Source organism: Anopheles maculipalpis, chromosome 3RL (genome assembly GCF_943734695.1).
Source record: "Anopheles maculipalpis chromosome 3RL, idAnoMacuDA_375_x, whole genome shotgun sequence".
Classification (NCBI taxonomy): Eukaryota; Metazoa; Arthropoda; class Insecta; order Diptera; family Culicidae; genus Anopheles; species Anopheles maculipalpis.
In genome coordinates this window covers 73,345,995-73,362,045 of record NC_064872.1, presented here as the reverse complement: position 1 = coordinate 73,362,045, position 16,051 = coordinate 73,345,995, and the positions used below count along the sequence as shown (strand labels likewise).

General features: G+C 42.6%; 3 protein-coding genes across 7 annotated transcripts in view; 2 read left to right on the top strand and 1 right to left on the bottom strand.

The window, feature by feature from the left end:
- The window catches only part of LOC126563429 (transmembrane protein 258), a 497,437-nt gene that overhangs the window by 113,227 nt on the left and 368,159 nt on the right, over nucleotides 1-16,051 (top strand). The window lies entirely within an intron of this gene.
- LOC126562245 (protein henna) overlaps nucleotides 1-16,051 on the top strand; it is a 754,155-nt gene that overhangs the window by 401,414 nt on the left and 336,690 nt on the right. The gene's annotated exons all lie outside the window — the stretch shown is intronic.
- LOC126563548 (uncharacterized) overlaps nucleotides 1-16,051 on the bottom strand; it is a 99,503-nt gene that overhangs the window by 10,498 nt on the left and 72,954 nt on the right. Inside the window, exons 3-6 of the mRNA XM_050220193.1 lie at nucleotides 14,213-14,841; nucleotides 12,866-13,085; nucleotides 12,255-12,667; nucleotides 7,496-7,618 (exon numbers count right to left, since the gene is read on the bottom strand). Of these exons, the coding sequence (XP_050076150.1) occupies nucleotides 7,496-7,618; nucleotides 12,255-12,667; nucleotides 12,866-13,085; nucleotides 14,213-14,841 (1,385 nt within the window). The remainder of the gene's footprint in view (nucleotides 1-7,495; nucleotides 7,619-12,254; nucleotides 12,668-12,865; nucleotides 13,086-14,212; nucleotides 14,842-16,051) is intronic.

The following is a 16,051-nucleotide window of genomic DNA, read 5'->3' as shown; positions in this document are numbered from 1 at the left end:
TGTGCATTTTTGTGCACCAACTTCAAACTGTCCAGTCCGGCTGCTGCTGCTGCTGTTGGTGGATGTGCTGCTGTATACTGTTTTTCTATTGGTTGGTCGAGTTTTTAATTTACGCTTTTCGAGTTCTTTTCACCAACTGGAGGGTGAATCGCTTGAGGGACAGGATGAGTTTTTTTTTTGTGGTTGTTGCTTTGTCAGTAAACCGGAACTTTCTACTGGATGATGTGTTTGCGATGCTTTTAAGGATTTGCCAGCTTTTTGATCGTGGTCACATGGTTAGTGGTTAGGAACGTTGTCAGTTTTTTTGGTCGAACATGAATTCGATCTAAGCCTGAGCCTGGTTTATTGCATATTGTGAGGAGTGTGCTTTAGTGGGAAGTACAACTAGTACGGAATTTGGCATAAATGTGTGTTTAATGTTTGATTTAATGAAGTCACTTGTTGATTCCTTTGGGCATAATTTTTTCCAAAAGTTCATAGATATTTATAAAGTTGGAGTTATCTGCAAGGAACTTGCCAGGTTTAACACAAAAGTTTATACGTGCTTATGAGCTAGAGCCTGAATCCCGTCCGTCAAATTGGCCGAGTTCGGCAAAACAATTAAACTGGGCCTTTCGTCAGCATATGATTTAATCAAATTAATACATATTGAGCTAAACTTATGAAGCTGGACTGTTGGTCTATTCCATTTTTTCTTCTTGGATACATTTTAACGTGTTATGCAAACTCTTACGAACAAAAATTTATTTTACTTGAAGAACTTCCCATATTTGTTGCAGATTCGAATCGAACTCAGTTAGAATAGGAGTTTGACTCAGAGTCAACTATGCGGAGTCTCGTAGTGTGGACTGACTTTCGAACGACTTAGTATCAATAAATCGTCATTGAGCCTAGAAGATGAAGAAGTCAAGCAAGGTACTCTCGGATGCTTGAGTGATCTCTATTGAAATAATTACATGACATTTCGCTGAAGATCAATGATTTTATATGTATTTTTAAAGTTCAGCTTTCCTAACTACAGTTGTTTCTACTTGTTCTGCAATACTTCGTATCGTGAAGGGCAGAACCTGCCTTGACGTTATGTTGTTCTAGCTGTATAGTTAGTCCTACCTATCTTGAGACAGTTCGAACGGGATTTGATAATCTGTTCCAGTACAATGCCGATAAGCGCTAACGCAAAGGACTGATGCCAAAAACTATGACTCCAAGCCTTCTTAATTCTTGTTTAGGTTAGTAAAACTTTAGTATTTTCTCAATTTCGATTGTTTCTTTAGTTTCTGATGTCATAAAAATTGTATCACAATTGTCTGACATTAAATACAACAAGCAAACTAATGAAGTTTCATCAACGTGTCACAAAATGCCTTTACAAGATTACAAAACACCGTTCACCCTTGTGAGATCAGGTAATCAGGTTTCAAGTAGTGACAGAATGAACAAAACTTGTTCAATCTTACAGAAAACTTTCATGCGATTGTGATAAACACAACGTGTTGCGGTGTAACCTAAACCCGTCCATACTATGGCGAACAACCTAAACTAACAAATGTTTGCTATTGTGTAATTCTTGCTGATTTCACATATTGTGCACCTGCCAAACCATTCGAACTCGTACGCTTCGTACGTGCTCAGCATGACAGATATCGAGGCTACGTTAATTTCTTTGAACTTCAAAAAAACTTTCACACCCTTTTTGATCCGCCACGGGGTTTCGTGCGTCTCTGATGCTTCCCACCGCAACCAAACATTTGCTCCAATCGATGAACCAAACCACGTTGATGGTGAGAAACATCACAATATGCTCGTTGTGCTGCTGCTCAAGAGCAGCCCAACATGCTGCTAAGGTCTAAGGGAGGTGTATAGCTCAACAGGAGGTCGAAGTCCGCACCAAACACAAGCCAAACACAAGCCAGATTTTTTTTTCATACCCGGCAGAGATAAACAGATGAATAAACAAAGCTTTGCTCCGTGGCATTATAACACTCATTTGCTTCAAAAATTCCCACGAATAGACGATTTTTCTTCTCCCCGATTCCTCGTTGGTGGATCGGTGTGGAAAGTTTTTATCCATTACGAACCATCCGAGGAAGAATGGCTTTCTACGTCTGCCTTCCGAAAAGCCCACATACAACCGGCCACCGCATCCGGCGCCGGCGACAAAACTTTTCATTTGAAAACCAAAAGTTGCCTACAATCAGTTGCACAATCGGTGTTCCAGCAGACAGTGTTGCCATTTTTCGCATCCCTAATTTACCTACCACAACTTACTCCTTGCTCGAACAGCCGATAGTGTTGTATAAAAAGGAGTGAAACAACAGTGATAGCTCTTCACGTCCTTCCCCATGATCACGATATCCTTAGGTCTCTTATACCTTAACAACGATCGAAGCTCATTTACAGTTTTGTCATCATCTGCCCAAGGGAGTGTGGCGTTAGAGAATGACCGGAACCACAAACTGCAGCTGTTGTACGGGGTCGTAGGTACGGAAGTTGATCGTTAGGACGACTCGGGCTAAGACTACAGTGTGGCAAAGCAAATGTTTTCTTCCTTTTTGCCAGGCAAAAGGCAGAGTGAGCCAAAACGAGGCCATTACCAGCACCAGTCCAGCGCTTAGCAGTTAGGTTTGTGTAAGTGTGGGCCGGAAGACGAAGGATAACACACCCAGATTTGTGGATAATCATTAGTGAGATTGAATTCCGGACGGACACACTGTGGTCAAGCACTGGTAATCTCCTGCCAGCTTCCCGTGCACCGTTTGGGAAGTGGGAAACTGTTGCTGTAATTTAAACACTGACCGGATGCCATTTGCGGATTTCGCACAGAGTGTAAAGTGCAGCGAGGTTCAGAACATCGCCCGGATTCTGGATTGCCTGTCTGCGTTTGCTAATTGACTGGAAGGATGAGTTTCAAGGAGTTCGGATAAACAACAGTTGACTTACACGTATCTAACACCGATTGCGACACGGTTGACACCGATTTGGCGTCGTCGTTTGACAGGACGTGCAAGGACAGGCAAGGATTTAATATAACAACACTCCACTGTGGAACTTTGCTGAAAACTGCACTAACGCTTTATACTACAAAATCGATCATTGCACAATTAATAGAGAGAGAGAGAGAGAGAGAGAGAGAGAGAGAGAGAAAACCGAAACAAATTGTACAAACAATTAGACAGGGAAAAGTTTTTCCCTCTACAAAACTACATTGTGGAGCGTATTGGCGAAACCCAGCTCAGAATTCGAGGGACCTGAAAGGTTTGCGGGAGGATTCATTTCCTGGAAAATAAGTTTTATCTTTGAACCCGGAACAAAATGCCACAGTTTTATGGTTTTGGGAACTTTTCCAACATCTACCGAGCACACACACACACACACGTGCAGAAACATCCACCACGGCAGACAGTTGTCCACAAATAACGGTGCAAGCATTATTGTACGCAACGCAATCGTTTGCCGGTCAGGCGTTCCTGGTCAAAATCTCGTCCGTCCAGAGCAGTGGTTTTCATAAATCGGTGCGAGCGGAACAGCAAAACTGCACTCGTGGTAGAAAGAGGGGGTTTTTCATACCCACAAAAACCACCCCAGCTGGATTGAGCGCATCGGCGTAGTAGCTGCAGCAAGCTCCAAAACAACCAACAGCACACGCGGTACCAATAGTTTCCTGTTTGGTAGAAAAATTCTGCCACGGTTGCACGGTTTTGGCAAACGAGGGTGAATTTTAGAAAACGTTGGAATGTCTCACAACATGCTTCCGACTTGCGGTGGGTGGGAAATGCAAACCACTGAACCGGTTTAACGTTGTTTCGATTAAGCATAATCAATGCAATTGTTTTTGATTGTTGATTTACTGTGTAACTCGAAATGGGTTTTTGAAAACGCTTGAGCAAACGCGAAAGTTTGCTCAAGTATCACACTCAACTACCAAATATTATTTTTTCTAGGATTCAAACTGGATTCCGATTAGATAAAAAGGATGTTTGAAAAGGAGTAAGGCATGCCTTTTTAAAACATCATTTTTCACATTGTTGTGAGATAAAAACGATCAAACTTAACTGTAAACTACGTTGCGAACAAAATGAAAGTTGCACACAATTTATTTTCACGAATTGCAATTCAGTATGACAGAGGATTGCTTTGGACAACAATGAGCTCATTAGGATTTAATCCAGGATTAGTTGAGCTGCTTTGATTAATTGGCAATCGGTCTACATCTCGTCTACTAGTGAATGGACAATTATCCAATCCCTTTCGCATCCAATGTTCGGTAAGACAAGGCGATCCCTTGTCAATGCATCATTTTATCCACTCATCACTGAGCTCCAAGGAATTTGCAACGATCAGGATGACTTGATCAATGCACATACCAAGAAAGAGTGCGTAAGAGAAGCGATCGAATCATTTGCTATCTGCTTGGGGGCTCTGCTCAACCTCGACAAAACAATAGCACTAGACGTAGGACACACAACGCCAGCCAACCAGATGTAAATTCCTTGGCTTCGCACCGAAGAACGTCTTTGACTGCTGGGAATTTTGTTTTCGAACGATGTACGTAAAGCTATGAACGGCAATTGCGATATACCACAGGGTTAGAACCCTAAACCCTTCTAAACACTTTCCTGTTACCCAAAGTATGGTACATTGCGTCGATCTGTGGTGCTCGCTCGATGGATATCGCTACGATCACCTCACTCATCGGCAGCTTCCTTTGGGATGGAAGTGGAGGAATAAGAGTACTCCTACAACAGCTGGCTCTTCCGCGAGACCGTGGTGGGTTGAATCTTCAAATTCCGTCTCTTAAAGCACCTGCCCTTCTATGCAATCGCTACGTGAGACATAGGAAAAGATTGTGTTTTGGAGCAAAATTCATCATGGACCCAAAGCCAATTTGCCTTACCATCAAACTACCCATGTTTAAAAATTGTGGTCCAACACCTGGCAACTCTTCCAACCAAATATTAAACAGCAACATCATCCAAAGCTCTGGTAGCTGAAACAACGAAAGGTTTACCCGATTCTAAGGTTGCGTTGAAAACTCCTTCCATACCGTGGAAAATGGTTTGGAAAAACATCAGTTGCAGGAGGCTTTCTTCCGAACATAGATCATGCCTGTTCTTGATCATTAACAAAAAAAATAACACATGCAGTTCACTTATACAACACACAAAGAATACCGTCTCCGAAGTACGCGTACTGTCCTTTGGATGAGACTTTGAAGCATAAATTCGCCTCATGTCTTAGGGTCGCTTCGGCATGGATGATGATGCAGCAAGCAATAAAAACCATAATTCCCAATGTGATACTTAGCTTCAACGATTTGCATGTTCTTATACTAGACGGAATTAGATCAGCGCATAGAACAATAGTTTTAAAGATTTTTGCAAATTATATCATCCACATCGCTGGAAACAACGATGCTGTAATTGATGTAAATATACTGAATTGATATTTGTAATAATGTTTTTTTTTTCTGTAATATTTATAACACACAATAACACAAGAAATAAACGTTTAAACATAAAAAGTAATGTCAGCAAAAATCTAATTAAAGTTTTAAACGCTTCCTGAGGTGTTTGTATAGTTATGTTTCATGGAGCTTAATTGCCAAATATGCCAAAATAAAATGAGTCAAAAGTGTGTGTAAAGTGACACATAAATGCTGCTCAATTGTTTTATTTTTATTTACTACTTACCAACAATACAATTAAGATATATTTCAGATTTTTCCTTCACCCTCAAAGTACAAATTTTGGTTTGGTTCTGTTAAGGACTCTACTACGCTTAACGGAGAATTAAGTAAATTACACTTTGATCGTGTAACATTTTTAATAAACACAAACCAATAATAAAAAAACTGTCAATAAATAAACTAGTTCCTGTAATGCTAACAAAAACTTATTGACTGTGTTTTGAATGAAAAGGTTGAAAAATGTATCTCATTTTCCAATTCCTAACCCGTTTTTTCGCCTCCTTCCCCAAAGAAGCATCGAAACACGCGACATCAAAAAGGATTACCGCCCAAGCATCGCAATAGCTGGATTATGCTTGGACTTTGCGTGCAGGAATGTGCACGCTTTTGTGAGGGTGTGTTTTTTATTTTCGTAATCGCAGCAAATTGGATTAAAGCTTTCGAAAAAGGCACTCGGTTTCCAATTAAAATTGTTTGTAATTCATGCGCATAATCGACAGTTTAAAAATAGAAAATAATCATCGTGGAGGCGCCAGCGCGAGCTCGTTGAAATTCAACCAATTTAAGTGTTTGTGAATTTTAGGATGAGTGGCTGAAGCGAAAGCTGTGTGTTTCCACGTGGCGAAAGCAAAAATTGGTACCCAAGCGTGCTATTTCTTGCTATCGAGCAAAGTCTTTTAATGAATCCTTTTTCGATTAAATTTTGACATTTTACAGCAGCGTCTCTTGTCTCTTTGTCGCTAACGCCAGGAAAGGAAGGTTAAAAGTGGCAAACGGTAACAGTGTAATATAAATCAAATTAATTCAAACGAACGGTCCAAACAGCAGTCAGTAAAATTGGGAAAGCAGCCAGCCAGGATTTTCCCGGGGTACTAAAACTTTACACCAGCACAGCATCCCTAATGGAAGAGCATCGTTTGATGGAATGTACACAAACGTAACCTTAGTTATTCATGTACACAGACTAACTAAAAGTAGGGCTGGTACGGCTGCAGTCGTCACAACATCCGCTTATATTTTCCATCATCTACGGCATGCCAGTGTTTTGCCAAAACCGAGTGACAAGACTAATGTATTTGTATAGATAATGTGTGTACAAATTCGATCGATCCATCACCCGTACGGGACCTGTGCGGCCCGGTGACGGCATTGCAAAAGATGAATTTGAACAAGCATTGGATGACAGAATGTCTGCGAGAGTTTTCTTTTCCGGAACGACGTATTCCCATGCTCAGGTGTTCAATGCTATAAATTCGAACACAAGCTAAAGCATGAGAAATTTGATTATATAGATCACATTTCAAAACAATCTAAATTCCATAAACATTTATAATAATTCCCGGATGAACCATTGCAACCATAGTCTCCAATGCTGGGAGCGTTGAAGCGGTCGTGCCGAGGGTGAGAAGCGTACATGCAACGACGAACTACCCCAGGCTCTTATTGTCTTAAGCACAAAACAACTGAAACCACATCTAGAGCAGCAGTGGGATCTCTGTCCCAACCTCAACCGGAGAAACTACAACGAAAAAGAGGATGCAAATGAAGATACGCTTCCGGGTACACTCAACATCATCTCGATCGAACGAACGAAACTGCAGCGAAGATTGCAACGAGCCTTATTTCCCTTCCGGACTGTCAGTGTTGGCCCTTGGACTATCAGCAAACACGTAGCTAAGTTTTCCCAGGAACGCATGTACCGAATCTTGCGGGCCCAAGAAGACAACGGGAAAGGGCGGAGTTCCGAAACCATCCCAAAACAGGAAGAAAGCTGTATGTGTGTATGCATCCCACCAAAGGTAAACTTACCCATGCATTTATTATTGTCCGTAACTCGCAAACCTCTCGGGCATTTGCATGTAAACGACCCGATCGTATTGGAACAGCCGTACTCGCACACATCCTCACCGTACTCGATGCATTCGTTGATATCTGTCGATAAGGAGGCGATAGATAGGAGAGAGAAAACAAAAATGATTCGTTAGTTTATACTGCGGATACTACTTTACCGGTTTTGAGGTTAGAATTTGTACATGTTATATCAGTAGAAATGAGAAAGAGTGAGAGAATGAATGGATTGTATGCATCTTGTTATCATTTTGCTGTGCGGGAAAAAACAAAGCATGTTCACGACTAATGGTCAGAAATAGCCATCTTGACATCTCGAATATCCTGTCTAAATAATCGTCACAACCAGCTTTCTAATGTGCAAATTTTCACTGGACCAGCTCGATCGGCTACAGCTTAGCTGTTATTTATGAATATTCAATAGGAAACCTGGTGCGCCATATTCAAAATTCATTACTCAAGATGCACGATGCACCTCCGGCTATTCCCGGGATTCTAGAGCCCGGAGTTTAAGCTTTGGCGAGAGCCACCAATCAAGAGATTTAGTGGTACGGTCGATTGTCAGTAAGTCTGTCGAAGGGCAATTTATCACCAACTACTCCCAGGTTGACAGGTACCGGGTAAGGATGGATCAGAACAGCCAACTCCCTGGAGAGGGCTCTCTCCCACTCTCTCTTCCTGGAGGCTAACATGAAATGCCGAGATTTACGATTAGCCACACTAGTTTGTGGTGCCATTATGCTGCTCGGAAAGCCACTATTTTTTGCCACCCTTCGCTACACTGACACAAACTATCATTCATCAAGTCGTCACCAGGCGCTAGGTGTCGGCACTTCGTCCAGGAGCAACGTTCAGAACGTGCACACCGTTCGGTTGGCGAATCATCAACTTGTCACCTCGTCGGGGATTGTTAGGTAAGCGGCTTTCGTCGCCTCAGTTTTCCGGGATATGGGATTCGAACCGGCTAGAGCAACATTAATTTCAGTCACATGTGTTGGCTAATAACTTGAAGTTAGTGGACAGCTAGTGTCTACACAGCGTTATAAGGGCTGATTGATTAAAGCTTAAAGCGATTGGGATGGAGACAGATAAATATAACTATTCTTTGATCCTTTCAAATATTTTCCAGACTACAACTAAAAACCTTTCTGAAACATAATTCTTCTCTTCCTTTATAATTGCTTTTTAACATCTCCAAGTACCTCACTGGAATCGTCTGTCATACATTTAAAACGAATTACACGTAGAAATGGCACCTTCATATCTGCTGCTTCGTAAAACAAGCACGTAGAAAATGTTTATTCATGTAAAAGTGATGACAACAGCTCGACCAGAGCTCGCAAGTGACGTTTGCGTCAGATCATTTATGAAGCTACACCGAAAACGAGCAAATGTGACCAGAAGAAGAAAAAAAAGCACGCAAAAAAAGACTCTAATGTTGGGTGGGTGGTTTAACAAGTATCACCGCAGACAAAACGAGAAACAAAACCAATACCACATACACACATATCTCGTCGTCCGAAAGAAGCAAGAAGCTGTTGGATGGTGAATGCTAGACGACATCACAAAATGGTAAGTGAGACATTTCTCGAACAGTTGCATTATTTATATGTCGTGCTTGGAAAAATCTACTTTTCATTTTTCGCTTTCGCTTTCTTGGGCTTTTTTTTGCTTTGCTTTGCTTCCGTTACACTCGTCCAAAGCCGAAGCCAAAGCGATGCCCCATTCCATTTCACCTTCCCACAATACAACACCCACATTGTATTTTAAGCTCTCGGGCGATCCGCCATGATCCGCGCCAGATGGCAAACGACGGGCCCGGGTCAAACACACAGTGACGGCGAGTGAAGTTGACGTATTCAATAAAAAGCTTTTTAAGCGGGAAGCAACACAATTTTTGCGCTCGTCCATTTGCCATTCCGGCCACTTGTTTGACGTTGCAGCGTTGGAATGGACGACCCGCTTTACTACCGTTCAGGGGCTTTACCGGGTTGATGAAATCAGCGACCGTTTATAAGCGGGAGTTTCGTTTTTTTTTTTTTTGTAAAGAGAGACGAAACAGACGAGAACTTACTTTAGCAGGAAGGAAAAAAGCTTCTCCTGCTTCAGTCCAGACAGTGGATGGGCCCTGTTAGTGGCTGTTACAGCGAAGCAATCATAATCCGATATTACCGAATCTTGCAACGACCAAATCGTGTTCCAACCGAGAGCTAAGAGGCTTGATTTATTGTGTTTAAAAATCATGAGCGTAAGTGTAAATATGACTACCGAAAAAGGAAGCAGTAAATGTGAAGGTGATGGTCGATTTACTTTAGGGAGCGTTAAAGGGAAATTAAAGGGACAATAGTTACCAGCCAGGAACATTTCGTTCTTGGAATTGCAATAAAGGTTGGCTATGTGAAAGCCATGTAAATGATATTAAAAACTAAGTCATCCACACAGCGCTTAGAATAAGAGTTCGATTCCCTTTGTGATGAACAGAAAAGGACTGACTTTGTGTTTTGATGACGATCACAACTTATCATTACGTCAGTTGCCACTGAGTTGCGCCTTTAATTCACGCGTTAAAGTGGGTTCTCAAGCGCCATGACTTCTTGGAAGTTTAATAGCATGATGACAAATTGAACCCTACAACGGCGTAGACGGAGATGGAACACTATGTCACATGAATAACGAGACCAACAAGGCATTTCATGGTAACAAATGGCAGGAGTCCCTGTGGGCAGGAGTTGCTGTGCAGTGTTCTTTTTTTTATCTGAACTTTGAAAAAGGACATATTGAGTATGTGGAATATCTGTATGTGGATGCCGACTACATCTAGAAGTATTACACGAGGGATGATGGGGTCTATTGACTCAGCTGCTGATTCTAGAATTAATTAGAAGAATAGTGATTGGAATATAAACAAATATTATAACGTCAAAAATGTGAACAGCTTAAGATCAAGAACAAGAACTTAAAACTCAATAAATGAATATGGATATATTTGGACTATTTAGCTGCATACGAATGTCTTATTTTCTTCTAGGATTGATAGAGAGTGAAGCAGTTATTTATGATCTTTTTTGTTGTTTGATTTCACGCTCTGATGCTACATTCCAATTCAAAATTCAACTCAAGGGAAAAAATAAATACTAAACTACAATCAAATAGAAATAAAACCGAATCACTGCTGGACATGGGTCAAATCTATTTGAAAAACTCGCTACCATTGTTTTGTTCCGCTTCGTTCCCAGGCGAAATGTAGCGTATCGAGGGTGTGAAGCAGGATTTGATCCTTAATCTTGGCGCTAGCAGGCAGCCACAAAAACCCAAAACCAAACGATCCGAAAACCTGACCCGTTACTTAATGCTCTTTAACTTCACGGTGTTACAAACATGGGGCAGGACTCATCGCTTTTGTTTACTTCCGTGTTTCGGCTGCTATAACGCAGCACTTGAGCAAACAAAACTGATAGCAGGATAAGGATTGAGAGTATTGGGTTCATCGTACCATTTCAATCAACCGGAGTCTAGCGAGAATAGCCTCGCAGAAAAGTAATAGCAATGGTGGCTGTTTTTTTTTCTTCTCTCTGTCTTTGGTTTTCGTATTGACCAGACCAGCCGGTGGTTGAAATTTTAATTACCACAAAAGCCAACCCACCGGAAGCCACAGATGGCGAATAAATCATTCTGCCCCATAAAGAAAAAAACTGCAGGCGGTATGCGTTCGATGCATGGCTTTCCCCAGTTTCGCCAATGTTTTCCTTCTTATTTTCCTCCATTTTGTTTGGCACTCCACAGGCGATAGGTCATCCCGCGGGAGCAATCATTACGCGATGCATTACGATAATTGAATTTTCTTCGAAGCTGCAAACCCTTGGTGCAGTTTTTATCACGGTGGAGCACGAGTGAACATTTTAATTTTCCAACGTGTCAAACCGGTCGAGGATGATAAGTGGCCTAAAGCGGGGGTGGAGAATAAGGAGAAAGGCGCAATAATGAAAAGGGCCACACAAAAGAAAATCAGCTCGATCCATTGTTCCGCACGATCGATTACAAACGATAAAGTATGATCAATTAAAATTTTCCTCCGGGTCTTCTGTATGTGTCTGTGCGTCTGCTCATAAATATTGCTCGAAAAGAAAAGCTGGCTACAACAACAAAAAAACCCGGAAAAGTCACGAATTCCCCAACCGATTCTTTTAATGTTTTTAGTTGAGTAACGAGCAACAGCAGAAGGATGTAGAAACACCCAAACAAAAGGTCACACAGTAAGTAAGGGTTTTTGAAGTTGGATGTGTCTGCCCCATGTTTTATCCCAATTGCTCCTGATACTTTTCCATGCTTTTCCAACCCCCTTTTTCGATGTCAGTAACCTCAAGCTGGAGGACCCACTGCTGAGCGGGTTGACATTCATGACCATGGAGGACTTTATGTCTTTTTTTTTTGTATTGTTTGCGTGGTAATGCTGGGTGAGCTGATTAATTGCAAGCTTGGCTGTAGCAAAACGAACCATAAATTAAAATGTGGCGGGTTTTTCTTTTCCCCGTTCTGGTTCGTGTGCCCAACAACAGAGGAAAACTTTTTTTCTTTTGCGTCCTTCCACTTCACTTTTTCGCACGGTGAAGAAAACAGTCACAAAGGGAGCAATAAAGCTAGCATTCTGCAAGGAGTCAAAGGCCCGCCTACGTTCCATCTATACGGTAGGTGGTAGGTGGTAGGTGGTCGACCGACTTACCTACACATCGATGGTTGACCATTTTAAATCCTTTGTAGCAGGAGCAGACTGTGGTGCGATTTAAGCTGCCATTTGGTGTACCACCCTTTTTCCCCGCCGGCACCCGGTGGCATGCCTGCGGACAGCGGTGATCCTTTCCGCAGGAATTCACGCTCATCGAACGGTCGGTCCCGTTGCCCGCTGGTGCGTCCGTTCCAAATGGTTGCGGCAAACGCTGGGAAGGCTTAATCCGCACACAAGCCGGCCTTTTGCCGATCCAGCGCGACTTACGGCACACCAGATTGGCGTTGGCGATGGCACCGGTCGAGGTAACGACCGACCGGCTTTGTCCATCCTTCATCCGCAACCGGTAACCCATCCGACAGTGATATTCTGCCTCGAGGAAGGAGTTTTCCAGCCCGTACAAATCGTTACTGGGAAAAGAAAAAATTCGCAAAAAACGGAAGAACATGAAATGACACACACACACGCACACAAACACATCGAGTTGATCTCTCTGTAATCACGTGGAAATCAAACTATACTCTACTGATACGGAGAAGAGACAACAACAAAAAACTCGATGAAAAGAAGCTGTTTTTATTCCTGTCCCGAAGGAGTACTATACCTACCGCAAATATTTGATGTCACCGTTAGCGATCGCCGGCGCTGGGATGAAGTCGTCCTTCATACATGACAAATCGCCCGAAATGATGACGCGCGCCACCGACACCGTCTCCGTGCCCTTGTGATCCTCCGCGGGGAAGGTGACCGTGCTGGCGCTGGACACTGTCACGCCGGACGGTAACGGTGGTAGTGGTGGATTGACGATTTTCCTCTGCTCTGCACCTACTGGTTCGACAAAGCGCGTGATGGGATGGATGGAGGGAGGGGGGAGAAAGGGAAGGACCAAATCCGGATAAGCGTATCCATCAAAAGGATGTTTTGGGAGGAGAATGAAATGAATAGACCGATAGGGCGAGGAGGAAAGAGAGTTGAATGGAGATTAGTGTTATGTTGGACTAAAAGCTTCCATGTTCATGGAATCGGGCGAGAGTTTAGCTTGACAAAAACACAACAGCTTAGGTGGTTCGATTTTGAGGTTTAGTTTCGTAATCATTCATTAGCCGCAGCAGCCGAATGTGTACGTAATCCTGAAGGGGAAATCCGTTTTTCCCTCGACGATGATATAATCGCAATGCATCGGAGGGGGGAGGAAAACGTGTGATAATGTTGATAATTATTTCGTTATAATGAACCTTGTCATCATCAGTTTATCGCAAGGGTGATTAGATTTCATAACAAAATATGGTAATTTGGTTTCAAAATTTCCATGAATTTCTTTGACTTGCAGCTGGATAATTGGTTATACATTGCGAAAGACGGTCCGAACATTAGGGGAACGTCATTTCCAATAGAACGTATGTAAATTAATATAATTATCAGAATAGTCTATGCCACTGACAGGACAGGCAATTAACAAGTGAACAGAAGAATAATAGATTGCATACTTTATAGGCGTATACGATCCAAAAAGGATTTGTTCGACCAATTATCGCTACGCTAAAGTCCTTTAGCAATCAATAGAATATCAGTTCCTGCTCTTGTTGTATAATGCTAGTGTTATTAGTATAACCAATCGTAATCTACAAATTTTATTACACTGTTCCAATTCATAAGTAAAATTTCAAGCGAAGCCTCAAAATAAATGCAAAAATATTGCTAAATTCAAACACTACTTTAAATTGCTAGCAACCCAAATTCCAGATAACCGTGCGCTAATGTTGCATGAATCGAGCATTATCCAATTTTTACGCAAATACTATCGCCTCATAACACCTTCTTAAACACCCATGACCGGGGGTATTCTATTTCCGACAGGATCACTCTATTCATATACATCCGCCCTAAAGAAACCGGCAACGACGACGACAAGCAAAAATCGCGAGAAAAAAAACCCTGGCCCTTTTCGCACTCACCTTTCTGTAATTGTTTCCGTTGCTGTTTTTCTCGCTTTCTCTGCTCACGGATCCACTTCACTCGTTGTGCGTCCGGTTGATCGGAGGGCAACATTTGCATGTCACCCACACCGCCCAGCACCAGGTGCCCATCGTTGCCCACCACCGGAGCCGGTGGAAAATCGGAAACCGCTGCTGCCATCGGTCGTCGGTCCACGGCAATGTCGTGCTGGGCAGCCGACGGAGGCATTGTCATTTCCTTCCACACGTCCACCACCTCCACCATGGTGCCACCGTCCACCGTGGGAGGGCCGCGTTCTTCCGGCGATGGGCCGCGTTGTTTGGTCGGTGCTTCATCGCCACCGGTTGCGTGTGCGAGCGTTTGAACGTTGGAGGCAAGCTTCAAGGACCACGCACCGTCCGCACCGTTTGTCAGCCCTTCGATGATGCCGGTATCCGGTTGACCGTCGTCGTCCACCGGTACACCGACGAGCGTTACCGGAAGCAGCTTGATCTTCTTGTGCTTGTGCTTCTTGTGTCCTTTTCGTCGGCGGCCCTTTTTACCGGTGCGCTGGGGATTGTTTCCGCGCGCGACCGAACCTCCATCGTCGCTATTATCGAGCTTAATTTGACTGCCAGTGAACCGGTCGCTGGAATTGGATTCGGAAAAAAAGGGGGAGAAAATTAAATTTAATACGAATGGAACGGCAGAGGGTTGCCTGTACTCTGTTCGTGTGCTTTCGGGTGAAAGCTGAGTGGGTATTAGAGTTTTGGAAAGGAAATACAAGGAACCATACACACGAAGGCAAACGAAGGGCTTTAGCCAGAAAAGAGATGCATGGTAGGCATCACAAGCAAGAACGTTTGATCCTATTCAAACAGTTTTTCTACCTTGATTTCAACCGATGGAAGGTGTTTGCAATCAAATGGGACCTTTCATTTGCCTAGGATCACTGTGAATTCCAGGGTTTAACAAGGATTTTCTAGACAATCAGTAGGTAGCTGGATGAACAGTTAGCTATTTGTTTATTCGTTGCTAAAGACAAGGAGAAATTTCCAAACAAACAAATCGGTACGAGTTCAAGTTTATTGAAAATGTTCCTATCAAATGTCGTGCCGACTTCTCATGCTTTGCGCCCAAGGATATGCAATGTGCACCATTTGTATATTACAACACAATGCAGGAATATTACTTTAGATTTTAACCATACTATTTACATAAATTACAATGTGTAAATCTCATATTTACATAAAGCACGGCATAAGCTCACAGGGGTGAAATATGGCTAATAATATCGACCATTTGTGCTTCTTTCTATAACAAATTTTATTTTGAATAAATCGTACCCGCTGTGCTGCATGAATTGTTATCACACAAGTAACAAACGTCGTACACAATTAAGACCAAAGACAGGATAATCTAGCATGTAATACCATGTGTGTGAGACATTACGTGTGGTTCCAATTCCGAGAAGCCGGGAAGCGGTTAACAGCACGTTTGGGATGTGCTAAAGTTAACCACAAATTGTTGTGTGACAGTGACGGAAGCATTTCGTTGGAAAAGCTTTCCCAATATCTAGACACACACATGCACATCCACACATCAGATATAGAGGAAAAACCACGCTCAAACCTTCTCAAGCTAGTTGATGGTTACCGCCTAACCACAATACGCCAGTAAATCACACACCCAACCACAAAATGAAAGGTGATGGTGAAGTTTATTTCATTTCATTTCGCATCAAATTAAACTCAAAACGAGATCATAAAGCCCTCCCCCTTTCGTCGGCAGTAAGATTTAGCATGGGGATAACATGGGAAGAAACCGTCAAATAGTTGGCAAGAAACTTTTCTCACCTG